Raw genomic sequence first — 25,010 nt, 5'->3', positions numbered from 1 at the left:
GTGAATGAGTAATCTATTTTAAGATGGGGGAGGGGAGGGGGTAAAGGGTATAGTATAATATTTGAATGAGAAAATTTTTGGGGGGGTTGGGGGGGCATAGCATCTGTATGAGATTTATATTGTATGGCGGGGGGGTGAAAAGGGGGAAAATTTGTTTGTATAAAACTCTCTTAATAATTAAAAAAAAGTAATAAATTTAGGAGAGATGGCCAAAATCTCAGCATATCTGAAGGACCATTCAGATGAGAAATACAAGTTGGAATGGAGAAGATGGATTGACTATATTCAAAACAAATATCGGACTAAGAAATTTCAATTAGCTTATGAGTGAAGGAGCAAGGAATGTTATAATTTATCTAAAGTTAGCTTAAGAAAAGGGGAGTTAAAGCACAAGTAGGAGGCAAGATGTTAAAGTTAGTTAGTTTATGGTAGCGTATGATTGTTAAATGTTTATACCCTGTATTTTGCTCTGGGAGGTTGGGGGGAGGGGGGAGGGTTGGGGGGAGGAAGGGGAGGGGAAGGGGAAATATTTGTAAAATCTATTAAAACTCTTTAATAAAAAGAAAGGTTTTTTTTTACTATGAAATAGAGTACTTATTTACACAATATATGAAGAACAATAATGAACCTAATGTATAATAGTGGGATTATTTGAACCTCTGGGTATTACTGTAGGTAGTGATCATTCTATACTATAAAGATTTTTGCTATACTAAATGGACTAATGATGATGTAATGAACAATGGATACATATATGAATTGAAATAACTAAAGACTATATGGATTAATAATTAATAATGGAAAATTATATTTGGATGATCGATGACATGGTTAATTGAAAGTATATATGTACAATATGAATTAATGGGAATCTTTTGTTTTAATCTTTGCTTTCCCTCTCTAGAAATAGGTGATATTATAATTCTATAAAGACTTATTGTTACCTAATAGATAATTATGGATTCAATAATCATAATCCCTACGACCCATTCGCTCTCACAGAGAGGGACTCCTCCGGGTGCCGTCCACTAAGCAGTGCCAGAGGGCAGCGCCCAGGAGCAGGGCCTTCTCTGTGATGGGCCCAGCCCTCTGGAATGACCTCCCCCCCGACATTCGGATTACTACCGATCTCCGCTCCTTCCGTAAAAACCTCAAGATCCACCTGTTCCAACTAGCCGGCCTGGCTCAACTATAGCTCTATTTCTAATCCTCCTGGCAATTTTAAACTTTAAATTTTAGGGTATTTTTAATGTTTTTAACCTTATTATTATTGTTGTTTTATGTATTTTAACAATTGCTGTTGTGACTTTATACCTCCTCCGTGTAACATCTAACGTGTAACATGTGATGTATTTATTGTACGCCGCCCCGAGTCCCTTCGTGGAGAGGGAGCCTAATAAAGGTAACAAGTCTAATAAATAATAATAATAATAAAAGGAAATAAGGGCCCTCACAAATGAAAGAATATTAATGGTAATCTGAACACATAATGCTCAATGAAATATTTAGTTAGGTTTAATGGATAACCAGTGACTTTATTTTTAATTATAAAAACTGATGCACAAAAACTTGTAACCAAACGAGATGCTTGATGAAATTGAGGAAAGTTGTTTTTTCTCCTTGCTTTTGTTCTGTATGTGTTGTCTTGTTTTTTTAAAGAAAAATAATTTTTTTTTTAAAAAAAGTGTGAATTAACCAATAAAACTGAATCCTTGAGTTGGCATTAAAGAATATTGCTGGGGGGGGGGGGGCTCATGAATCCTTAGCATTTTGTTTTGTTTTATTTAGCAATTTAACCTGCACGCAGAGGATGCTGTCTTGACAGCTGAGAATCTGGATTATTTTTAAAAAATACTAAACCATCAGAAACAACGAGGAGGTGGAGGGCTCTGAAAGGAGGAGGGGAACGGGGAGAGCAGGGAAAACGTGAGCAAAGTTGAACAGTGAAAACGGGGGTCAGCTGGGAAGTTGGGCATATGAAGGACGAGGGGGTTGCACTGGGAGAGGAGACAGGAGAAAGGGTTCAAGGAAAGAGAGGGAAGGAGGGATCCACCGATTGCAGGCTAGTTATGGAGAGATCCATTACAGAAACCTCATGGCTGCTTCATTGACCCCTTTGGTGTCCACAGCTGCCCATTTGCCCAGGAGCGGCACTGAGGTCACACCACAATGAGGCAATGGGGGATGGGCCGCAAGTGCCACTGAATCGAAGTCAGAAGACAGCCGAAGTGGGAAAAGGCCCCTCTTCTTCTCCCACTGGAGCAGCAGGTGGGATGATGGGGAGTCTTGGGAGGATCCCAGTGGGCAGGCCCCAGAAAGGAAAGTGGCGCAAGGGAGGGCGCCTGAAGCTGCCAGAGCAGACCTACTTCTCTCCATAGTCCTTTACGGCCCTCCAGTTGCTCCTCAGGATTGGAGCGGGGGGGGGATCACTTTGCTTAGAGGGGGGGGCAGAGTCTCCCTGGCCAAGGCAGCCTTTCTAAACATCCAGGGCCTCAACCAGCACCTTGGATCGCACTGAGGGAGACACTGGCGATCAGGGCAGCCCTGGGAAGGCTGTGGTCCAAGGCTGCTTCAGAAGCATATTTCCCCTGTCTTCTTGCTCCAGCCGAAATTTCGGGGTGCTTTCCAAGGGCAGCCCCCTGTGGAGGGGCTCCTAATGATCTAGCAATGAGATGGCAAGGAGGTCAGCGACCAGGTAAAGTTGCAAATGGAGTTGGGATTCCAGGTTCTCTAGGCTGAAACTCTCCTGCCCCGAAGGGGGCCCCTCCTCCTGGGGACCCCTCTGCCATTCCCTGGATTCTGTCCTGGTGGCCTCCAGCTGAGAGCTGTTTCCTTGGGGACCTCATCAGTCGGAGGGCTATAATTGTGCTCACAAGGTCTTCTGCTCCACCCCTTCCAAGGATGGACATCTGGTTGACCTTCAGCCGTGGCAATGGGCAAATGGGCAAACAGACCCATTTCTCCGCTGTTGGTTCTGTTAGATCTGGGCAACGAGAGAACAGACTGCGGACACGAAGTGACTTAACAGCTCTTTATTAGTAGTGATAGTGATCCCGCTTGCTCTGTGGTCGGAGGGTTCCCCTTTTATAGGGATCGGGTACGCCCCTCGACCAATCAGAACGATACCTGTTTCCCGCTGTAGCAGCGGACCAGAGAGGAGACTTGCTACGATATATGTTAATATCTAACAGGTTCCACAGGGTAGAGCGGAGGTTCCATGGGTGCAGGATTTCTTGGGCCGGTTTGAGCAGGTGACCCGTGTTCCGCCTGCGGGAGGCCCCGCTCTCGCAGATATGGCCCTTGGCTCTCTCAAGGGCCTGCCTTGATGACGGGTTTGTGAACCCCGAGAGGTGGAAGAAACGGAGGCTGAGGGGCTTTTTATCCAGAAGTTTTTTATTGTTATTAAGGGGTTCCAGGGAGGGGGGGGTGTTATAACCAGGCCGGGAGAGGCACCAGTGCCAGTGCCAGATGGACAGGTGAGTCCGGGAAGGAAGTGAGCGGAGCGGGGGGGGAGAGGGAACAAGTGATTCCAATAGAGGGTTGTTTGATTACAACGGTCGCGGGGAGGGGGGGATGCGAGGACAAGAGAAGATCACAAGGTCGGTTGGGAGACCGTGGTTGTTGGCTATGCCCGGTCGTTTGCACCAACCCCCGCAACCTAGGTGGCCAGGAACTACAGAGCCCGGGCCTACGGCTGATGCTTTGCAATGCAAGGTCCGTAACCAACAAGGCCCCCCTCATTAATGAGTTGATCTCTGAGGGGGAGCTAGACCTTGCAGGGATAACGGAAACCTGGTTGGGCCACGAGGGTGGTTTACCCCTCGTGGAAATGTGCCCACCAGGTTTCCGTGCATTCCATCAGCCTCGGGCCCTGGGTAAGGGTGGTGGGGTGGCGGTAGTTATACGGGAAGGTCTAGAGCCGAGGGTGTTCCTTAGATATCCGGGTGTGAGTCCCTTGGTGTGAAATGGGGCCCAGGGAGGCAGTTGGGTTTGCTGATTGTATACTTGGCTCCTCGCTATACATCAGCAGCCCTGCCCGAGCTCCTCGAGCTGATCTCGGAGACGGCGGTTGAGATCCCCAGGCTTGTGGTTATGGGGGATTTCAACCTGCCGTCGACGGGAGCAGCGTCTGAGGTAGCTCGGGAGTTCATGGCTTCCATGACAGCCATGGGCCTGACCCAGTTAATTCAGGGCCCCACACACGAAGGAGGCCACACATTGGACCTTGTTTTTGTATCTGAGCAGTGGACGAGTGATCTGGGTAGAGGGGATTTTACTGTTACACCCCTGTCATGGTCAGATCACTCATGTCTCCGGCTTGACTTCCCTGGCGCTACCCCCCACCGCGAGGAGGCGGGACCAGACGGTCCACGCTGGTACCGCCCCAAGCACCTGATGGAGCTGGATAGGTTCCAGATGGAGCTTGGGCCATTACCTGTAGCCCTGACCCGCGCTCGGTCGGAGGACCTAGCGGCCGCCTGGAATAGGGCGGCGGCTGGGGCCTTGGACCGGGTTGCGCCTTTGTGACCTCTCCTGCGGCAGCGACCCACCCGGGCTCCTTGGTATACCGAGGAGCTGAGGGTGATGAAGCGCCACAGGAGACGTCTAGAGAGCAGGTGGAGGTCCTCACGCTCCGAATCTGATCGAACACAGGAAAGATCCTACTTGCGGACCTACCTTGTGGCATTAAGGGTGGCCAAACGTAGATATTGCGCCACCCTTATTGCGTCCGCGGATAACCACCCTGCCGCCGTTTAGGGTGACCCGCTCCCTCTTGTCACAGAGGACACAGGGGGCACCCTTACAGGGCAGAGCAGAGGAATTTGGGGAAATCTGCAGGACAAAGTTGCTCAGATCCGGAGCGGATGGGCCCCACTCAGTGGACAAGACGGGCCGCCAACAGCGAGTCTTGTGAGACCATCCTGGGAGGAGTTTGATTCTGTTGCCCCCGAGGATTTAGATAGGTTGCGTGGACGGCTGCGACCCACCACATGTTTAATGGACCCGTGTCCCTCCTGGTTGGTACTGGCATCTTGGGAGGTGACCCGAGGCTGGCTTCTGGGCCTGGTGAATGCCTCATTGGGTGAGGGATCCTTACCAACCGCCTTGAAAGAGGCGGTGGTGAGGCCCTTGCTTAAGAGGCCTTCACTCGACCCAATGGAGCTAGCTAATTATCGTCCAGTCTCCAACCTTCCGTTTCTAGCGAAGGTTGTAGAGAATGTGGTGGCGCAGCAGTTTCCACGACACCTTGACGAATCCGAGTATCTAGACTCACGCCAGTCCGGCTTCCGACCCGGGCACAGCACAGAGACAGCCTTGGTCGCGTTGGTTGATGATCTCTGGAGGGCCAGAGATAGAGGTTGTTCCTCTATCCTGGTCCTATTAGACCTCTCGGCGGCTTTTGATACCATCGACCATGGTATCCTATTGCGCCGGTTGGAGGGGATAGGAGTCGGAGGTACCGTTTTGCGGTGGTTTGGCTCCTACCTCTCCGACCGGAGGCAATGTGTGTTGACGGGGACAGAGGTCGACCCCGAGGCCACTCACTTGTGGAGTGCCACAGGGGTCGGTCCTCTCGCCTCTCCTGTTCAACACATATGTGAAGCCGCTGGGTGAGATCATCCGTTTATTTATTTATTTATTTATTTATTTATTTATTTATTATTCATATTTATAGACCGCCCCTTCTCCTGAAAGGGACTCGGGGCGGTGTACAGTCACTAAAATACGTTATAAAATACATACATAAAACAGTTAAATAATTAAATACGTAGGTGGAGGAGGTTGCAAGACTGTATATAGAATAATAAATATAGTACATTAAAAGCTTATTAAAACCCCAAACCCAATTAAAATGAATAAATCCCCGGGAGGTAAAACTAAGAAAGTGCCAGGCCAGCTGATTGAAATAGGTGAGTCCGTGGTTTTGGGGTTGAGTATCACCTCTACGCTGATGATACTCAGCTGTATATTTCAACTCCAAACCACCCCAACGAGGCTGTCGAAGTGATGTCCCGGTGTTTGGAGGCCGTCGGGGTCTGGATGGGGGACAACAGACTTAAACTCAACCCCTCCAAGACTGAGTGGCTGTGGCTACCGGCACCTCGGTTCAGCCAGCTGATCCCATCGCTGGCCATAGGGGGCGAACAATTGCCCCCTGTGGAACGGGCGTGCAATTTGGGCGTCCTCCTTGATGCCCGGCTGTCAATGGATGACCATGTGGCAGCCGTGGCAAGGGGGGCGTTCCACCAGGTTCGCCTGGTGCGCCAATTGCGCCCCCTACTGGACCGGGATGCCCTACGCACGGTCACTCATGCGCTGGTGACGTCCCGCCTGGATTACTGCAACGCTCTCTACATGGGGCTGCCCTTGGGACGCACCCGGAGACTGCAGTTAGTTCAGAACGCAGCCGCGCGGGCTGTGATGGGGAGTACGAGGTACTCCCACGTAACACCTCTCCTGCGCGAGCTGCACTGGCTGCCTGTGGTTTTCCGGGTGCGTTTCAAGGTGCTGATTACCATCTTTAAAGCGCTCCATGGCACGGGACCTAGTTATTTGCGGGATCGCATCCTCCCACATACATCCCTGCGGCCAATACGCTCACACAGGGAGGGACTTCTCCTGGTGCCGTCCACTAGGCAATGCCAGCGGGCGACACCGAGGAGTAGGGCCTTCTCTGTGATGGGCCCAACCCTCTGGAATGACCTCCCCCCCGACATTAGAACCACTTCTGACCTCCGCTCCTTCCGGCAAAAACTGAAGACCCACCTGTTCCGACTAGCAGGCCTGGCATAATTCAACTGTCCCTCCTGGCAAATGTATTATATCTGGTTATTTTAGGGTTTTTTAATTTACTGTATTTGTTTTTAGGGGTTTGAATTTATTTTATATCTGCTTTGTACAGTTCTTTTAACTACATTTTAACCTCCTCCATGTCAATTGTCAACTGTACATATTTAATTTAATTTTATTGTATCCTGTTATATTTTGTATGAACTGTACACCGCCCCGAGTCCCTTGCGGGAGAGGGGGCGGTCTAGAAGCATTAAATATTATTATTATTATTATTATTCCTCTTCTGCCAGTGGGCTTCATTGCCCACTTCACGTCCTGGAGCTGCTCAGAAGAGCAGGGGGCGGCCTGGGACTAGCAGGTGAGGATGGGTCACTCAGGGCAACCCTGCCTGGTGTATTCCAGAGGTTGAGGGTGTTCATCAAAGCTGTCCTCCTTGGTTGCTGGGGAACTCCCTGGGCACCACCTGGGCATAACTAGATACATGGGATGTCTGGCAGCTGAATCACTCTCCTACCTGCAGAGCTGGTGGCTCCACTTAATTCGCCTGGTTGTGAGCCAGCAATCTGTCCCAGCAGCCTCACCTGCTCCCAGGTAAAGACGGACAAGCGGATGCTTCCGGTGCTCCTTTGCTTCCTGGAACCCCAGAAAGGGGGCTCCCTTTGGTCTCCTGGGGGGCTTTGGAGAAAGGCACCCCCTGCCCATAATCCTCCGTGCTGACTGAGGTCATATAACCTCCCCTGGGATTTGTCTGAGCCTGTGGAAACCCAGGGGGCGGTTGAGGGCAGGGTTGGATTTGAGAGGGGATGGGAACAGGACCCCCCCCTCTGGGGGGTGAGCTTTTCTGGGATTTTCTGAGCCCTCCTGCCTGGGAATCCCAATTTAGGGTGGCTCAATTCTACTCAATAGCTCGGGAGGAGAGCCAGTTGGCCTTTGAGTTTCCCACAAGGGGATCGGGTGTTTTCTGCTTTGTTCCCGGTGTTTTGAAATCTTCATTTTGCCTGGATTGTTCACTGCCTCGGGAGCTCTGGCCACGCAGTTCAATGAATAAATAGTACAAAATAAAAAGATATAAATGAGGGCAAGAGCCCCTTTGCTCCCACTTCCATTTGGCCCTCCGGCATGGAAGCACCGCGATTTCCCATCAGCACACCTGGAGAGGTGAGTTCCACAGGTGACCACAGACCTGCTCCACTCCTGAGGTCACGGGGCAGCTGTGTGGAAGCTTTGCTCTGCCTCCAACATCTGGGAGGTTGTCAACCTCCATTAACGAGGCAGCAGCCGGGCAGATGTCGGGGTCCTTACGGACGGGAGGCCCGGTAAACGCGGAGACTTTGCGGAGGGGCCAGCTCCTTACTCAGGCAAGCCGTTTTCCGGCTCCTCCGCGGATCAGGGCTGCTCTCCAGATGCGCCGGGCTCCGGTCCCGAGGCCCAACATCTGGAGGGCGCCCGACCAGAGGCCCTCCACCTCCCGGGTTTCCCTCCGAGGCGCTGCGCCCAAGCGAGCGGACAGGCCGGGGCCGGCTTCCCCGCTGGCTGCAGCCTCCTTGGGCCTCGGACGGCGCTCGGCCACGGCTTAAAGGATGGGGGGCCGCCGGACCGGCGCGGGCGGCGGAGAGGGGCCGAGCGGGCGCAGGCTGAGCCGGGGCCCCGCCCCCCGGCCGCCCCCGGGACGCCGAGCGCTGTCAGACGCCGCCGCGCTTCGCTCCAGCCGCGGCAGCCGAGGAGTTAAGAGTCGCTCCGCCCGCCGCGGCTCCGCCTCCGACGGGCGGCCGCTGGCGGGCCGTAGAGCAGCCGAGCTCTCCGGAGGCCGAAGCCCGCGGCGTCCGGGGGCGCAGCGCAGCCCTCCCGCCGCCCCCGCCCGCCCCCCGCGCATGGCCTTGGGGCGCTGCGGGCATGGAGCGGGAGAAGCCGCCGCGCCGGCCCGGGCTGTCCCTGCGGCTGGAGGAGGCCGAGGGGGAGGCGGCGGGCCCGGGGGGCTGGCAGGCGGGCGGGCGGCAGCGGCCTTCCTCCTACCGGGCGCTGCGCAGCGCCGTCTCCACTCTGGCGCGCCTCGACGACTTCTACTGCGAGAGGATCGGCTCCGGCTTCTTCTCCGAGGTCTTCAAGGTGAGACCCCCGCCCGCCGCGAGGGCCCGGGGTGGGGTGGGCGGAGGGGGCAGCCGCCGGGACGGGCAGGGGAGGAGCTCCTCTCCCCTCTGCCGCCCGCTCCCCCTGGGCCGGAGGGAGGCTCCGGGGCCGGCCGGGCTCTGGAAGGAGCTTCGGCTACCGGCTGCTTCCCCTGGGCTGCCGGCTGCCTGGGTCTGGCGGCGGGGTCCCTGGTGGGCCCGGGAGGACCCCTTGGTCGGCAGCCTTGGCAGAAGCCCCCGTTGGCCCTGCGGGTCTAGAGCAGCGGCCGGGAGGAAGGCTCCACAGTTGGCGGTGGCATTAGGAGGGCTCCTGCCCAGGCAGCCTCGGGCTTCCCCTGGCTTTTGTCCAGCTCTGGAGGCCTTCCCTGTTATGACTGGTGAACGGGCAGAGCTGTGGCCTCTGCCAGCCCCGGTGCCCTGGGATGCCCGGCAGGCTCCCTGGCTGTGAGGCCTGGCTGCTCTCCTGCTCCTCCAGGGCAGCCCATATTGGAGGGGATGGGGGAGAAATACCTTCAGCCTCCCCCGGCCACCAAGAGTGACAAAGAGCAGCCATGCTCCCCTTCAGCCCCAGGGCCCTAAAGCGGGTCTCCCCCTGTGGCCTTAACAAGAACCTCTGTGCTTGCCCCCCCTCCCCCCCCCAAGGCGGCTGGATTCTGCCATACTTGTTGTTTTGCTGCTTGTGCTCTGGCCGGGACAGGTGGCCTCCATGTCAGCTTACACTTACTGTTGATGTAACCCTGTGCCCCTCTGGCCCTTTGCCAGCTGCCCGGTCCTCTGTCCACGTGCGGAGTTAACAAGAGGGACCTGCCTCTCGGGGCAGCTGGCGAACCTCTTGGCAGACTCTTGCAACCAGCGGTGGGCAAATTGCCTCCTGTGGCCAGTCAGCCAAAGGCCCCTTGCTTCAAACAGGCACCCACAGACTTGCTGTGTTCCGGGATGGGATCTGCTGAAGCCCCTGGTTTGGAGGGCTGCCCTGCGTAGCACAGCCGATGGCATATGGGTGACTCCAGAGCCTTCCCACCTGCAAGAGTCACAGGACGGCTGTGGAGATGGTGGCAGAGCCTGTGCTGCCAGGAGTGGGGGTGGGGCTTTCCATTAGGTAGAGCTGAATGAAGGGGAGGCTGGGGGCCCAGGCCCACTCCGCTGCTGCGGGGAGGGGGGGGGCAGTAGTCCCAGGACAGGCTGTGCCTCGGCCAGTTGGGCCGGGAAAAGTCTGATCTCCAGGCAGTTGCTTCTCTTCGGGACAAGCACGCAGGGCCGCCTCGCTTGGCTGGCCAGCTCTTCCCACTCTCCCAGGAGGGGAGCCGTCTCTCCCAAGAGTCCTTTTCTCTGGGGGGGTTTGGCTCACCTTCATTCTCTGGGCTCCCTGGGGAGAAGGGCCCCCCAGGGGCCTGGATGGTCTGGACTGCCTCTCCCAGGCCCCCCCCCCTCCAGGTGTGGCTGCCCCTCTGGTGGGAATGCCCCGGCTTCCGTGGATTCCGTGGGGCCCCTCTGGGACCAGAAAGCCCCCCCCCCCTACTCCGAGGCCCCTGCCTGCTTTGTTGACAAAAGTCTTTCCCTGGTCCTTGGGGAGGGGCTGGGGGGGCTCTTTTAGGAAGTTTTCTATCCAAGTTGAGTCTCCCTTCAGAACTGCCTGCTTTACTTTGGCTTCTGCTCTTCTTAGCCTTGAGAATCCCCCAAAGGCTTTGGCCAGCTCTGCACTGAGTAGGAAAATGGTGACCCTACTGGGTCGGGGGGGGGGGGGGGGGCTCTGTTATCCTGGCTAGTGGGGAGCAGTGCAGGGAGGGAGGGGGTGGTTGTTCAGCAGCAAGGAGGGGGGACACCTCCCTCTGGGAGGAGCCTTTCCGAGGCCTCCCCCAGCCTGGATCTGGGCGGCTGTTCAGAGCTGCTGCTTTTGTGGGGGGAGGGGGCTCCCCACTCCTCTCCCTCTCAGGGCCAGCCTCCTTTGGGCAGCCCCTCCCCTGCTGCTGGGCAGGCACCCAGAGGGGGAGATCAGTTTGACTGCTTTGCCGAGGCCTCCCTGGGTCTCCTCCCTTGCAAGGGCCCCGTTGGCCCCTTGGCCTGGCCCGGCTGGCTGCTGTTGCTAGGAAATGCCTTGCTGTGCCCCCCCTCCCCCGCTGGGTCATGGGTCACCAAGTGGCCGCTGCTGAACTCAGATAGGCTGGGCTGATGGGCCTTGGAGTCCCTTTGCTGCTCTCAGGGGGCCCAGGGTGTGCGGCTTGGCTTGCTCTTTCGAGGCAGCTGGCTTGTGTTCACACAACTGGTGCTTCCCCGTTAAGGCTGCCTTGCTGCAGGAGCTGAGCTCGGTTGGGTCCCGCTGCTTCGTGCTTCCTCTGGTGCTGATGCCCCTCGCTCAGCCTACATTCCAGTTTCTAGTTTAGGGTAACGTGTGAATTAATGCTCAGGAACCCAAGTTGGGCATCTTGCATGAACTCCGTCCTGGGAGCTGTGCCAGGGGTGCCAGGTGAGCCTGAAGCCCACCAATGCTCTTCTGCCATCAAGCAGTTGCCGGAGTTTGGCAGCCTCTGGTGCTCGTCGGCTGCCCCCTGCGGGGGGTGAGAGTTGGCTGGTGAGAGGCATGGCTGCCTTGCTCCGGCTCCGGCTGCGGCCCTCAGGGGGGAGGTCTTGCAGGATTAGCTGGGGAAGGGGCTTTCCTGGGGGGTGGGGGGTGTTAGGGGGAGGTTATCTGTCGAGACACTTTGGTCCAGGGAGGGGGCGTGCCTTTGAAGGGAGGGATTGCAGTCTCTTGGCAGGAAATCCAGCCCTGCAATACTGGCGCTCTCCCTTCTGCCAGCGTTGGGGGTGTCAGGGCAGGGGCCGGGGCTGTGCCTGCCAACTGCCAGGGTGGAAGCTGAAGAGGAAAGGGGGGGGGGCGTCCCGGAGCCTCAGTTTGGGACGTGTGCTCTGCACTCAGCTTACCCAGGGCCAGCCTGGAGTCTGCGCTCTCTTGTCTGTCTTGCACAGGCTGAGAGAGGTGGCAAGCAGGGAGAGGCCTGGCGCCTTGGACTGACTCATGGACTGGCTGGCAGCTCCACTCCCTGGGATCCGGCCCTGGGCAGCCGTGGAGGCAGGGGGGCTGAAGGGAGGGCCAGGCTGGGCCCTTGGGGAGCAGGGGGGGCTCTGTGTGTGTGTGGGGGGGAGCCATGGCTGCGCTCCAGCTGGCTGTCCTGGAGGTGGGCAACTGGCCCTTATGGAGTTGAGCAGTAAGAATGTTTTGGGATTCTAGGCTGGCTGCCAGGGTGGGCATGGCATGCGGGCATGGGTGGGTGGCTGGGAGGCGGATGGCTGTCCTGCCTGCCTGCCTTTTACAGGGCCCACCCTGGCACTCCCTTCACCAGCCCACTCTGTGACGTGATGAGGCCGTAGCAAATTGGCCCCTGGGGTCTCGATGCTGGGGGGAGGCAGCTGGTGCAGGGTGAACCTCTGCCCTCTGGGACGCTTGAGCAGGGACTGGGGTGGGAGGGCTTGGCAGGGGGCAGGGGACCTCCTGGGGGTGGGGCTCCTCAGACTGTGGGCAAACAGGGGGGTGGAGTCAGCCCATCTCTATCCTCTCCTCCAGAGGCCGCCTTGCCTCTTGATGGGCCTATGGTGCAGGAGGAAGGGGCTTCGCCTGGAGCATCAGAGGGCCTGGAGGCGGATGGGGCTTTGGGGCTGGGTGGCTCTTGGCCTGCCTGCCTCTCCCCCCTCCTTGTGCAGCTCCTCTGCCAGCCTCTTCCCATCTTCAAGTGAACAGACCAAAGAGGCTGGCTAGCGTCTCTCCACGTACCTGCTTCACCCATGCCAAGCTGAGCATGGAGCCTGAGGGCTGTGGTGCAGATGGTAAAAGTGAGGGGTGGGGGTTCTGGTTGGGAGCTGCAACCGGGCCGAGACCACTCAGCTGCCTCAGAGGGCCCAGAAGGGCCATTCCAGGTGAGGGTGAGGGTTGGAGGCCCTGCCGCCTTCTGAGAATGCGCTGCCTTGGGCCTCCCTGGCACCACTGCAATCAGCCCCACAGGAGCTCTGCTTGACCCATGCCCCATAGCAGGGACTGGGCTGCTTGCCTGCAGTCTCCTGGGGATGCCCCCACGGAGGCCCTGTGTGCACCTCCCTCTCAGGACACAGAGGCGCTTCGGCCACGGAGCTCCCTGGTTAGCTGGCCTTGGTGTGGCCTGGGGGAGTTGTGGGGGGGAGGCTGGAAGACCCAGTAGAAAACCAGTGGGGGAGAGGAGGTGGGCTCTCACCCAGAATTGAGGGGCGGGGGGAGACAATCCATGCGAATGGCTGAACCCTCCTCATTTGCTCTGAGGCAGGACTTGGCCGGGTTCACATACTCGTGGTGGATTGGGAATTGTGTGTTGTGCAAATCAGACTTTCACGTTCCGTTGTCGTGCTGTGAGGTTCTTTGGTTTGTGCGATGGCAGCTGTTGTTTGCCAGCTGTGCTTCAGGGCTGAGCTGGGCCGCAGCCCCTCCTTGGCTCTCCTGCCTATCAAACGGGGTGTGGGGGCTTGCTGTGGGGCCAGGTGGCTCCAAGATTTAAATGCCCTCCAAGAAAGCCATGGGGTGGGGGGAAGTGGGGGGGGGGCTGGGCCTTCCCTCAACGTAGGAGCAGCTTCTGCATGGGGGGGGGCGATCGGGGGATGCACCTGCTGGTCATGCTGCCCACTTCAGAGGGGGGGCACTTCCTGGCGGGCAGCGGCTCTCCTGCTGTGGGTCTGGGCTGGTCCGGAGGGTGCGAAGGGAAGGCAGCCGTCCGTACAGCAGCCGCTCCTGCTGGGGGGGCCAGGAAGTCTCCCCAAGGGGAGGAGGGCCTTTCTGTCTTCCCAGGCCTGCAGGGGTCTGCCGAGAGCAGCTTCGTGGCTGGCAGCAGCAGTGCCTCACTTGGGGGGGGGGGGGGGATCAGGAGACATAGCAGGCAACCGCCTTCCCTCCTTCAGAGGCCCTGCCTGTCTCTCCCCTATGGAGCTCAGCCCCACAGGGGCAGCTCCAGGGCAGACACAGGACGGGGTCCACATCTGGGTGAGGTGACCCCTCTGACCCTGGGCCTCCCATGCCAGCACGACTCCTCCTTGGGGCAGCAGGGGGCAGGGAGCTGTGCCAGGCAGGGTGTGGGGTGGATGGAGAGGGGGCATCGCTTGCTTAGAAAAGGGGGGTAGTGGGCTCCACCCAAAGAGGAAGGGTGTGTCCCTTGCATTTCCCTCCCCCCCTCCCCGAGAGAGTCTCCGCTTGGGCTCCTGCTGGTTGCACAACCCAGGCCCCTCCTGGAGTAGGGGAGGGGCAGTCGTATCCAGGGCCGGGAAGGGGGGGAGCAGGCGCAGCGGAGGGAGGACGGAGGCATGGACTAAAAAGGGCAGGAATGGGCTTCGCTGCAGAGCCCAGGAATTTGAGAGGGAGGCTCCACTGGGGGGGGGGGCGCAGGGGTGGTGGTGAGGTGGCTGGGCCTGTCCGGGCAGCTGTTCAACAGGCCTGCCTTGCCCGGGGCATGAGGGGCTGCAGGCTGTTCCCTGGCCCTTGGGGAGGGGGGGTCTGCTGCTGTGGCTGCTGCAGAGTCAGCCTGTCAGTTCCAGCCCCCCACCCCCCCACCCTCAGTCCTATCTGGTTGGGCTGTGTTGGGGAGAGGCCTGACCTTCCCCAGTGGGGAAAGGACCCCAAAATCTATGCTCCGGGGGGCGCTGTGGGTCCGTGGGAGGTTCTTTTATGGTTTTATGCTGGGCGGCCCAGAGTTGCGTTCGCTGAGAGAGGCAGCTATAGAAATATGATTTATGAATAAATAAAGGGGCCCCTTTGGCAGCAGCTGTGGGGCTTTGACCCGGTGGGGCCTGTGTGGGTTTGTTCTTGGGTGGGGTGGGGGCTGTGAATGGAGCTGGGGGGAAGGCTGGAGGTTCCTTTGGGGTCCACGGTGGAGACTCCCGGCCCTGGAGGAGCATAGGTGTGCCACTTGGGCAGGCGCCCCTTGCCCTTGCGCCTACTTGATGGCATCACTGGGGGAATGGGCCTCTGAGCGTTGCCTTGCTTGCTCCCCCCTTTCCCTGCCCAGTGAGACGGGGTGGGGGGTGGGGGGGGGGAAGCTGTTCCGAGAGGCCCGGATGGCTGGCCTGAAGCAGAGGCCGCCCGAGGGTCAGCAAGAGAAGGGAAGCGGGTAGGGTGGCAGGCTGGTGCTCTTCCTGTGCCCTGGCTTTGGGCGCCTCCTGCCGCCCCTTGGTGGCCCTGCCCTTCTCTTTCGCAGCCTCTGGGCAGGAGCGCCACGTTCCTTCCTGCTTCATCCCTGGGAGGCTTCGGGCGGATGAGGGTTGGGGCCATAAATCAATGAAATTGCAGAGGGAACCTGCAATTATGCTAGAATGGGAGAAGCTTTGGGAACCAGGAAGGTCAGGAGAAGCTGTGTGTGTGTGTTTGTGTGTGTGTGTGTGTGTGTGTGTGTGTGTGTGTGTTTCTTGCTTAACAGCAGGCTCCTAACCCCCCCCCTTTCCTTCTGATCCCCCTCTTTTGCTCCACCCTTCGCACTTCCCTAACTGTCTGGGCCCTCCTCAAAGGGGGGTCTCTTCTGTCTCCCTGAATGTGAGCCCATTGGCAATTTGGGGAAGGGGGCTCCAGCAAAATTGGGGAGTGGGGTATGATGACATTGTGGAAACTCTTTGGCTGGACTCTCTGAGAGCAGGGGGGGTGGACTCCCAGAAGAGGGGGGGGTTGAGGCCATGCTGACTGGGGAATTCTGGGGCTCCATACCCCCTCAAGGGCCATGGACGGGGCACCCTGGGGTAGAGGATTGACCCCAGGCGCTTGGGCAGCTCCAATGCCTTGGGTCTCTTTCTGGCTGCTGGCTGGTTTTGTAGCTCTGGTGGATTCGGAAGCTGCCGCTACTTGGTTCCCATGATTCCCAGCCCAGGGACCGATGGCGAGGGCATTGGAGAACTTTGGTGTGGCTCTGCCCCCCAAGGCCTTGGAGCCCTGACTGCCCCACAGCGTAGAAGCTGCTGGAGCCAGGTCTGCGGGTTGCCCTCCAGACGGGGCTTCCCTCTGTGCCAGCTGTGGGGCGGGGTGGGTGCCGAGACCCCTCCAGAGTGACGGCCGGCTGTCCCCACAGGTGAGGCACCGTCAGTCGGGGCAAGTCCTGGTGCTGAAGATGAACAAGCTGACCAGCAACCGAGGAAACATGTTGCGCGAGGTGCAGCTGATGAACCGGCTCTGCCACCCCAACATCCTCCGGTAGGGAGGGGGAAATGGCGGGGCTCTGGGTCCGCTGCGGTGGAGGGCCCAGCCTATCGGGGGAGGGCCAGGCGTAAATGTTCAAGGGTCGACTGGACGAAGGGCCGGGAGGCTCCACACCTCCTCCTGGCTCCTCCTGCCAGGGGTCCCCTCGTTTCCCCCCCCCATGGCTCAAGAGACCCCCCACCCAGAGCTCCTCGGGTGCAGAGCCCTCCCTGGCGGTGGGGTGGGAGGTGAGCATTGCGGTCGGTATCCAGGGCAGAGCAGGGGGGGGTCCTGCTCCTGTTTTCCCAGGGGTGCCGGTGACAGAGGGAAACCATGGGGGAGGGGTCTCACTGCCGATGGTTCCTCTCCTCTTCCTCTGCCAGGTTCATGGGGGTCTGCGTACACCAAGGCCAGCTGCATGCGCTGACGGAGGTGAGTGTTGGGGGCCAGGCATGAAGAGTCCACCGAGGGCCCGGCTCTTCTGGGGGCCAAAGGGCCCCACAACTGCCTCTTCCTTCTCTCCCTGCAGTACATCAATGGGGGCAACCTGGAGCAGCTGCTCGACAGCCCCACCCCGCTCCCCTGGCCCGTCCGGCTCAAGGTGGCCCTGGACATCGCCCGGGGGCTCTGCTACCTGCACAGCAAGGGCATCTTCCACCGGGACCTCACCTCCAAGGTGGGGGCTTTACTGCACCCCACCCCCACCTGTGCCTCAAAGCGGGCAGAGGATTGGGGGGGGGATCCCCGATTGGATCCAGGATGAGCGGTGGTGCAGCTGGACACCGGGGGTTGCACTGATTGGGGGAGGGGCTCTGAAAGAGGGGCTCCTGCCGTGGGGTCCCGTGCCTTTCTAGGGCCCAGAGAAGGGCACCCTGGAAAGCCTTTGCTCTGGTTCCCTCTCCTTAGTTCCTCGGGGGGAGGGGGATTATCTGGTCAGAGATGCCCCTTCCTGGGAGCTGCCTTTTACCTGAATGACCTCTCAAATGCACCCCTCCCCAGAACTGCCTGGTCAGGTGTGAGGACAATGGCTACACAGCCGTGGTGGGCGACTTTGGCCTGGCAGAGAAGATCCCCACTTACAGGTGAGCCAGGAAGTTGCTGCTTCTGTTGACACCCCCCCTCCCCCACCAGCGTGAGCCTGCCTTGACCCGGCCTCTCCTCCTCCTCCTTGCAGTGAGGGTGCTGAGAAGGAGCCCCTGGCGGTGGTGGGCTCTCCCTACTGGATGGCCCCTGAGGTCCTACGTGGGGAGCTGTACAACGAGAAGGTGAGCCCCATGAGAAGGAGACCACAGGGGGTGGGGAAGGACAAGGGCGCCTGCTTTCCCCCTCCCTGGCCCCTCAGCTCCAGGGCTGCCCCCAGATCCTCCGAGACCACCCCCCTGTGTCCCCCGCAGGCGGACGTCTTTGCCTACGGCATCATCCTCTGTGAAACCATTGCGCGGGTGCCGGCCGACCCTGACTACCTTCCTCGCACTGAGGTAAGCCCCCCACTCTCCTCCCTCTGCAGCCCCAGCAAGAGGGGGGCTTCCGGGCCCTCGGGGCTGAAAGCGAGGGCTCTGAGGCACCAAGCGGGCAAGGGGGTGTTGGCTTCCTCCGGGCAGGAGCAGCTCAGAGGGTTATGACTGTGGGTCAGGCTATGCAAAGGCCTCTAGGGACGGGGGTGTGCGTGTGTTGTAGTTCCCGGCATGGAGCTTGGCTGGCAGAGGCCGCGTTGCCTTAAAAGGGCCCCTTGCCTGCCACTCTTTGTGTTGGCTACAGCTAAAAGCTGCGGGAGGATTCTGGAAATCCACATGTTGGCCGTGATGCTAAAATGGTCAGAGGGTCTGTCTTAAAAGCCCCCCTCACGCTTCCCCCTCCAGGTGGGGGCTTCTTCCTGGCTGCTGCCCAGAGGCCTTTTCCTGCCGCAGCTGTATCCCGGAGGCATCTTAATACAATAATACAATACAATAGTAGAGTTGGAAGGGACCTTGGAGGTCTTCTAGTCCAACCCCCTGCCTAGGCAGGAAACCCTATACCGTTTCAGACAAATAGCTATCCAACATCTTCTTAAAGACTTCCAGTGTTGGGGCATTCACAACTTCTGGAGGCAAGCTGTTCCACTGATTAATTGTTCTCACTGTCAGGAAATTTCTCCTCAGTTCTAAGTTGCTTCTCTCCTTGATTAGTTTCCACCCATTGCTTCTTGTTCTACCCTCAGGTGCTTTGGAGAATAGTTTGACTCCCTCTTCTTTGTGGCAACCTCTGAGATATTGGAATAATGCTATCATGTCTCCCCTAGTCCTTCTTTCTCTTAAGCTAAACATACCCAGTTCCTGCAACCGTTCTTCATATGTTTTAGTCTCCAGTCCCCTAATCATCTTTGTTGCTCTTCTCTGCACTCTTTCTAGAGTCTCCACATCTTTTTTACATCGTGGCGACCAGAACTGAATGCAGTATTCCAAGTGTGGCCTTACCAAGGCATTATAAAGTGGTATTAACACTTCACGTGATCTTGATTCTATCCCTCTGTTGATGCAGCCTAGAACTGTGTTGGCTTTTTTGGCAGCTGCTGCACACTGCTGGCTCATATTTAAATGGTTGTCCACTAGGACTCCAAGATCCCTTTCACAGTTACTACTACTGAGTAAGGTATCACCTATACTGTACCTGTGCATTCCGTTTTTGTTGCCTAAATGTAGAACCTTACTCTTTTCACCATTGAATTTCATTTTATTAGATAGTGCCCAATGTTCAAGTTTGTCAAGATCCTTCTGTATCTTAAGCCTATCTTCTGGAGTGTTGGCTATTCCTGCCAGCTTGGTATCATCTGCAAATTTGATGAGTTCCCCATTTATTCCCTCATCCAAATCATTGATGAAGATGTTGAAGAGTACTGGGCCTAAAACAGAGCCTTGGGGTACTCCACTGCATACTTCCCTCCATGTAGATGCAGTTCCATTGAGAACTACACGTTGAGTGCGGTTGGTCAGCCAGTTACCAATCCATCTGGTGGTGATGCTGTCTAACCCACATTCTTCTACTTTATCTAGTAGTAGGTTATGGTCTACCTTATCAAAAGCCTTACTGAAGTCCAAGTAAACTATATCAACGGCATTCCTCTGGTCCACTAATTTTGTCACATTATCAAAGAATGCAATAAGATTAGTCTGGCATGATCTGTTTTTGACAAATCCATGTTGGCTTTTGGCTATTACTTTGTTTGCTTCTAGGTGTTCGCAAATTCGTTGCTTGATTATTTTTTCCAGAATCTTTCCTGGTATTGAGGTTAGGCTGATAGGTCTGTAGTTTCCTGGATCTAATTTTTTCCCTTTTTTGAAGATGGGAACCACATCAGCTCTTTTCCAGTCCTCTGGTAGTTCCCCGGTGTTCCAGGATCTCTGAAAGATATAATTCAGTGGTTCTGAGATCTCGTCTGCTAGTTCCTTCAGAACTCTGGGGTGTAATCCATCCGGTCCTGGTGATTTGAACTCATCTAGGGTAGACAGGTGCTCACTTACCATTTTCTTCCCTATTTCAATTTGTGTTCCTAATTTTGTGGTGCTGCTTTTGATAGGTTGGACTGTTTTATCCCTTTGTGTAAAGACAGATGCAAAACATGAGTTAAATAGTTCTGCTTTCTCCCTGTTGTTTGTCACCTTCTTGCCACTTTCTCCTAGCAATGGACCAATTGTTTCCTTAACTTTTTTCTTGTTTTTAACATGTTGGAAGAAGCTTTTTTTGTTAATTTTTACTTTTGTGGCAAGCCTTTCTTCATTGTGAGCCTTAGCTTTCCTCACTTCATCTTTACAGGCTCGGGCTATTTGCTGATATTCTGCCTTAGTTATGTCCCCCTCCTTCCACTTTTTATACTTACTTTTTTTGTCTTTCAGTTTGTCAGATAGTTGTTTATGCAGCCATGCTGGTTTCTTTTGGGAGCTGTTGTTTTTCTTCTTCATTGGTATTGTGTTAGACTGGGCTTTTCTAATCTCATTTTTCAAAATTTCCCAAGCTTCTTGAGTTGTTTTCCCCTCGAGGATTCTCATCCATGGAATTTTTCCCAAGCTCTCTCTAAGTTTCTTGACCCCGGCTCCCCCTGGCATCCCTACTGAGATGTCCGGGTCTTCGGGGCAGGGTCCTGGGGGGCAGTCAGGGTGAGGCTGAGGCTCTCTGGGGGAGCGTCTACCATTTGGGACCTCCAGCCGTGGCCCGTTGCTGCCAGCATTCAACTGAGGCTCTGAACCAAAGGGAGCCACCAGTGGTCTCCCTGGGAGCCCCGGGCATTGGGGAGTGGGGGGATTGCAGTGGGAAGGGCTTTTCCTCTTGAGCGTTCCTCTTGAATTTGGGGAGGGGATGTGACTGCATTTGGGCGAGGCCAGGCAGCGTGGCCGCTGGCTCCCTAGTCCTGCTTCCCCAAGGGCATCTTTTAGGGGGGAGATCTTTCTCAGCCCCTCCCTTCCTTCACCCTTCCTCTCCTCAGGACTTTGGCCTTGATGTGGCTGCCTTCTGCAACCTGGTGGGAGCCGACTGTCCAGCGGCTTTTCTCCATCTGGCCTTTCACTCCTGCAAGGTGGGTCCTGGCGCCCCTCCCCCCACAAGGAAGTTGGGAGGGGGCGGAACCAGGGTAGGAGAAGAGCCCCAGAAGGGGACCCTCACGCCCAGCAGCTCCCTTGCAAAGCTGGCCATTCGGCAGAGCGCTGGGCATCCCCACTTGGGTTGCCGTTTTATCCTCCGGGGCCAAAGCATCCAGGCAGCCTCTCCTTCTGAATTCTGCTGGCGGGGTGTTGGGGGGGCTGCTCAATTGCAGAGAGCATGGTGGGCTGGGCAAGGCTGCTTTGGGGGAGGGGTTTCCCTAAGGAGGAGAGTCCTCTGTGCTCCACCGGAAAAGGCCGAAGGGTGAGCTGGTGCTAAAGGTCCAGGGTGATTACTGCCATAATCTGGGCCTGTAGCTTCCCGCTTGGCCCAAAAGAGAGCAGCCACCCCACGTGCTCCCTTCTCCTGCCCCCAGATGGAGCCCACGGCCCGGCCCTCCTTCCTGGAGATCGTCCAGCGCCTGGAGGCCATGCTGCTGTCGGTGGGAGACCCTGGCCTTGCTCTGCCGAACGACAACGGGATGGCCAACTCATCAGCCGTGCTGAATGGTAGCCTCTCTCAGGGGAGGGAGGGGGGTGGGCAAAAGGTGGAGAGGCTGCCCCCCCTGGAAGTAGGGATTGCATGGTTGGGGGTTTGTTTGTTTTTACAATGGAGGTTGCAGGAGCCGTCTTGGCGGTTGGGAAGGGGCGAAGGTGGGCAGGAGGGAAAGGGGCAGCCTCGGAAGGCATCGCACACTTGGCTTGAGTTGGGGGCAGAGGACGGCTACTTTGCTGGGTCTCTGAGCCATCGGGGGAGGGGAGGGATGTGACCGGTTTTCCGTGTGTGCCAGGGCAGTTCCTTCCCAGCCCTTTGGAGCAGCTGCAGCTGAGCTGTTTCCTGGTCTGGATTCGGCTTTTGCAGGGCGCAGGGCACTCGGAGATGTCACTCTGGGATGCCCCTGACACGCCCCACCCCCTTCCTTCTGCATCCAGGTCAAGCAGCCAAGCGGCTCTCCTTCACCAACACTGCGTCCGGCCTGCTGGGCCAGCGGATCTTCACCCCAGAGCAGCCCCTCTCCCGCAGCCAGTCAGACGTATTCCACCCTCGATCGCCCCCCTTGCCCCGTGCCCACGACACTCCGCAGCGCGTCAACCCCTTCTCCCAACGCCAGGACCTCAAGGGGGGCAGAATCAAGCTCTTCGACACGCCCAGCAAGTCCTTGATCTCCCTGACTTTCAACCTGCCGCCCCCCTCGCCTCTTCCACCCGGCACCCCCATCACGCCGGAGCCCGCCGTGGAGATGCAGTGCAACTTTGCGGAGCCCGTGGCCATCGTGCGCAGGTGTCGCTCGCTGCCGGCCTCCCCAGAGCTGCCTCGCCGGGAGCAGCCGCCCTACAGCCCCCTCTTGGCCCTGGACCACACTCCCCCGGAGCCCCCCGATTCCCCTGCTGGCGAGCAGATGGACTGCAGCCCGGACAGCCCAGCACCGGCACCTGCTGGCCCGGCACCCCCACTGACCAACGGCAGCTTCATCAGCACGGCCGTGTCAGCGGCCCGGCCGTGGTCCCCCAACGGACTGCTTCTGAACAATAACAGCAAGGCGCATGGCTGGAGCGGGGGCTTCTCAGAGCTGAGCGTGCCGCCTACGGTGGAGGGAGCGCAGACAGAACGCCCGGGCACGACGCTGCCCCTGAGCCCCTCCGACAGCAGCAGCTGTGTGATGGAGCAGGACGAGGTGCTGGCCTGCCCCGCCTGCTGCCTGGGGCCCTTCAGCTTCAGCTTCGCTTCCGTCTGCCACCGGCCAGCCGCCAGCACGCCACGCTACCAGAACCTGAACTGCGAGGCCAAAAGCCTGCAGTGCGCGGAGAGGCACCCCCAGCACTGCAAGGGCCTGGCACCGGGCATGGCAGAGCCCAGCCTCAAGTTGCCGGAAGCCCAGTCCTAAGGCTGGCCCTAAGGCCGAGGAGCACTTCAGGCCCGCCTGGACATCCTGGCTGCCCTCCAGGAGCCGGATGGGCTGAGGAACGGCACTGCACCCCGGGGGCAAGCTGGTACGATGTTGCAGGGAGGGCTGCCGAGCCCATTGGGGGGCAGGACGGAGCCTTCCAGTCCCCAGCCTGGTCTCTGGAACAAGGGGCTGCTCCTTTCTGCCCTCCCCTGCCTGGCCCCATTGCAGTCCTGAGGAGCTCCCCAACCTCTTGACCATGGGTGGGGGCACAGAGGAAGAACGGCAGGAAGATGCAGGGCTGGGGTGAAGAGAATTAGGGCTGGGGGCGCCCCTGTGAGGCTGGCAAGGAAAGGCCCAGTTCCTTCTGCCAACTGGGGGGGGGGGACTGGCCCACATTGGGCACAGCGCCCTGGGGTGTGTCGGGAGAGATGGGGCAGGGAGATAAGATAAATTCCTGACCCATCCCCTCCTTTCCTCTCCTGCCCTGCGCAGGGCTGGTCCGGTGTGGGTGAGCCTAGCGTCCTGGCCCTTCTCTTTGGCACCAATGGAGAAGAGAAGGCAGCTGAGTTTTTAATAATACTTGGAAATACTTGTTAATATATTCAGCTTATTTAATGTGTTGAAAAAAATAAAACCTGATGACAGTCCACCCCCGTCCTGGCCTGAGTGGTCTTTGCTGAGAGGAAGAGGAGAATTGGGGAACCCCCTCTGGGGACTGGCAAATGGGGCACCTCTGCCTTGGGCCTGTGGGTCTGCCCCAAGGCTCATCCAGGGTGCTTTGGCCTGCATTCTCTAGGTTTCTGCATGGTTAACCTTTTCGTTCAAACTGGAGCGTGCACATGTCCATGCACGTAGGTGCCCTTGCGCACGCCAGAGCACCAAAATTCAGAAAAAAAGCAGCTGGCCGGTGCACATGTGCGCCCCACGGTGGCGTGAATGCATGCAACAGAACCCAGAAGAGCAGCTGGCGACGGCGTGTGTCCCATGGAGAGGGCTCTGTTTGCCACCTGTGGTACGGGTGCCATAGGTTCGCTATCACGGGTGTAGGGTCTCCTGCTTGGGCGAAGGGTTGGACTAGATGACCTACAAGGTCCCTTCCAACTCTGTTTATCTGCATCCATCTGTATATAACTTGTCTCCACCATCGGTGCAGAATCCAACCTTGATGGCCGGAAGGGGTACATCCTACAGAGGCTGTGACTGCTGGGGGGCGGTCCTCGGTGTCAAAGGACCTTCCTCCTTTCCCCCTGGGAGGGTCTGGAGGAGTCTGGAGCCAAGGAGGCAGCTGACAAGAGGCCCTTTGGGGAGAGGAGCCGTCTGCCTGCAAGGCCCTTCCACAAAGCAAGGCAGCTACCTGGAGCATTTGCACAACCACAAGCATCCGTTGTGGGTCCCCAGGAGCACGGATGGGGGGGGCAAGTCTGGGTGGCCTTTGGGCGACTCCCCTGGTATGCTGCGTTTCTCTCAAGCCCAGCTGGAAGAGAGTGGCCTGTTCCCGGCTCTGCTGCTGATTCATTCAGCCCCCCCCCCTTCCTCCTCCGCTGCCCCTTCACCCGCCCTGGACCCAACCCCCCCCCATTCCCCAGACCCCTGGTGTGCTTGGCAGAGGGCGAAAGCATCGTAACTTGAGGGGAGGCTCCTTGGGATGTTTTGACTCTGACGGGGCAGGGAAGGGCCCCCCCGACCGTCACGGCTGGTTCAGCAGCACAGAAGGTGAAGGGGGGGGGCATCCCTCAGGCTCTTCCTCCTACGCTCGGTTGGGGTTGTTGGGAGCCCCTGAGATGAAAGAAGACTAAAGAAGGCCAGGAAATCCCGGCGGCTGAAGGGAGGCAAAGGGGGACCCAGAACAAGGAGAGCTGGAGATGCTTTGGTGAAGGAGGGAGACCAGCCAGCAAGAATTCACATTGCAAAGCAAGGCTGCCAGGGAAAGGGGGGTGAACCAGGGGCCTGGCGGGAGTCCGTCTTGGGCTGTTTTTATTAAGGGCCTGGATCAGGAGGAGACTGATGGGCCCCATTTCAAATCTGCCGCTGATCCAAAAGAGGGAGGGAGGGAGGGAGGGATGGTCAACCCAAGGAGGTCAAACAAGGCTCCAGTCGGGGCTTTTGCCTTCTGCTTGCCTGCCTTCACAAGCTGCCCATGGGACACTGGCAGGGCTACGGGCCACAGGGAAGGGAGTAGGGGAGGCAGGCTGGAATGGCGGAAAGCAGAGACTGGGTGGGGTGGGGCGTGAGTGGCAACTGGGGGACCGGTTCAGGGGCGGGGCCAGCCAGCTGTCCCTACCGGTTCGGCAGCCCAGGCCCAATGTCCACTATTGGTTCTCACGAGCCGGTCCAAACCTGTAGAATTTCACCCTGTTCTTGTAGCCAGGTCTTCCACTCATAAAGCAGCTCTCTTTCCCTGCTCTTTGGGGGGCATCTAATAAGG

The 25,010-nt window shown here is 57.7% G+C and overlaps 1 protein-coding gene across 1 annotated transcript; it reads left to right on the top strand.

Annotated features, from left to right (window-relative positions):
* The first annotated feature begins 8,510 nt into the window (after nt 1–8,510).
* TESK1 (testis associated actin remodelling kinase 1) lies at nt 8,511–23,234 on the top strand. The gene is made up of 10 exons (XM_081941921.1): nt 8,511–8,901; nt 15,983–16,104; nt 16,473–16,521; nt 16,619–16,765; nt 17,089–17,171; nt 17,264–17,354; nt 17,484–17,567; nt 20,546–20,635; nt 21,074–21,206; nt 21,630–23,234. The coding sequence occupies exons 1-10, from the start codon at nt 8,689–8,691 to the stop codon at nt 22,580–22,582; spliced, it is 1,965 nt and encodes a 654-aa protein (XP_081798047.1). The 5' UTR covers nt 8,511–8,688; the 3' UTR covers nt 22,583–23,234.
* The last annotated feature ends 1,776 nt before the right edge of the window (nt 23,235–25,010 follow it).

Source organism: Natrix helvetica (genome assembly GCF_964273705.1).
Source record: "Natrix helvetica genome assembly, chromosome: 2".
Classification (NCBI taxonomy): Eukaryota; Metazoa; Chordata; class Lepidosauria; order Squamata; family Natricidae; genus Natrix; species Natrix helvetica.
The sequence above is the reverse complement of the archived record's forward strand: the minus strand, read 5'-3'. Positions and strand labels throughout refer to the sequence as shown.

What these genes read in the sequence shown, in the direction of transcription:
- TESK1 (XM_081941921.1), top strand. Translation starts at nt 8,689, where the DNA reads ATGGAGCGGGAGAAGCCGCCGCGCCGGCCCGGGCTGTCCCTGCGGCTG. An exon ending in TGCCACCCCAACATCCTCCG is followed by an intron (nt 16,105 to 16,472) that starts GTAGGGAGGGGG and finishes TTCCTCTGCCAG; the next exon opens with GTTCATGGGGGTCTGCGTAC. An exon ending in GGGAGCTGTACAACGAGAAG is followed by an intron (nt 17,355 to 17,483) that starts GTGAGCCCCATG and finishes TGTCCCCCGCAG; the next exon opens with GCGGACGTCTTTGCCTACGG.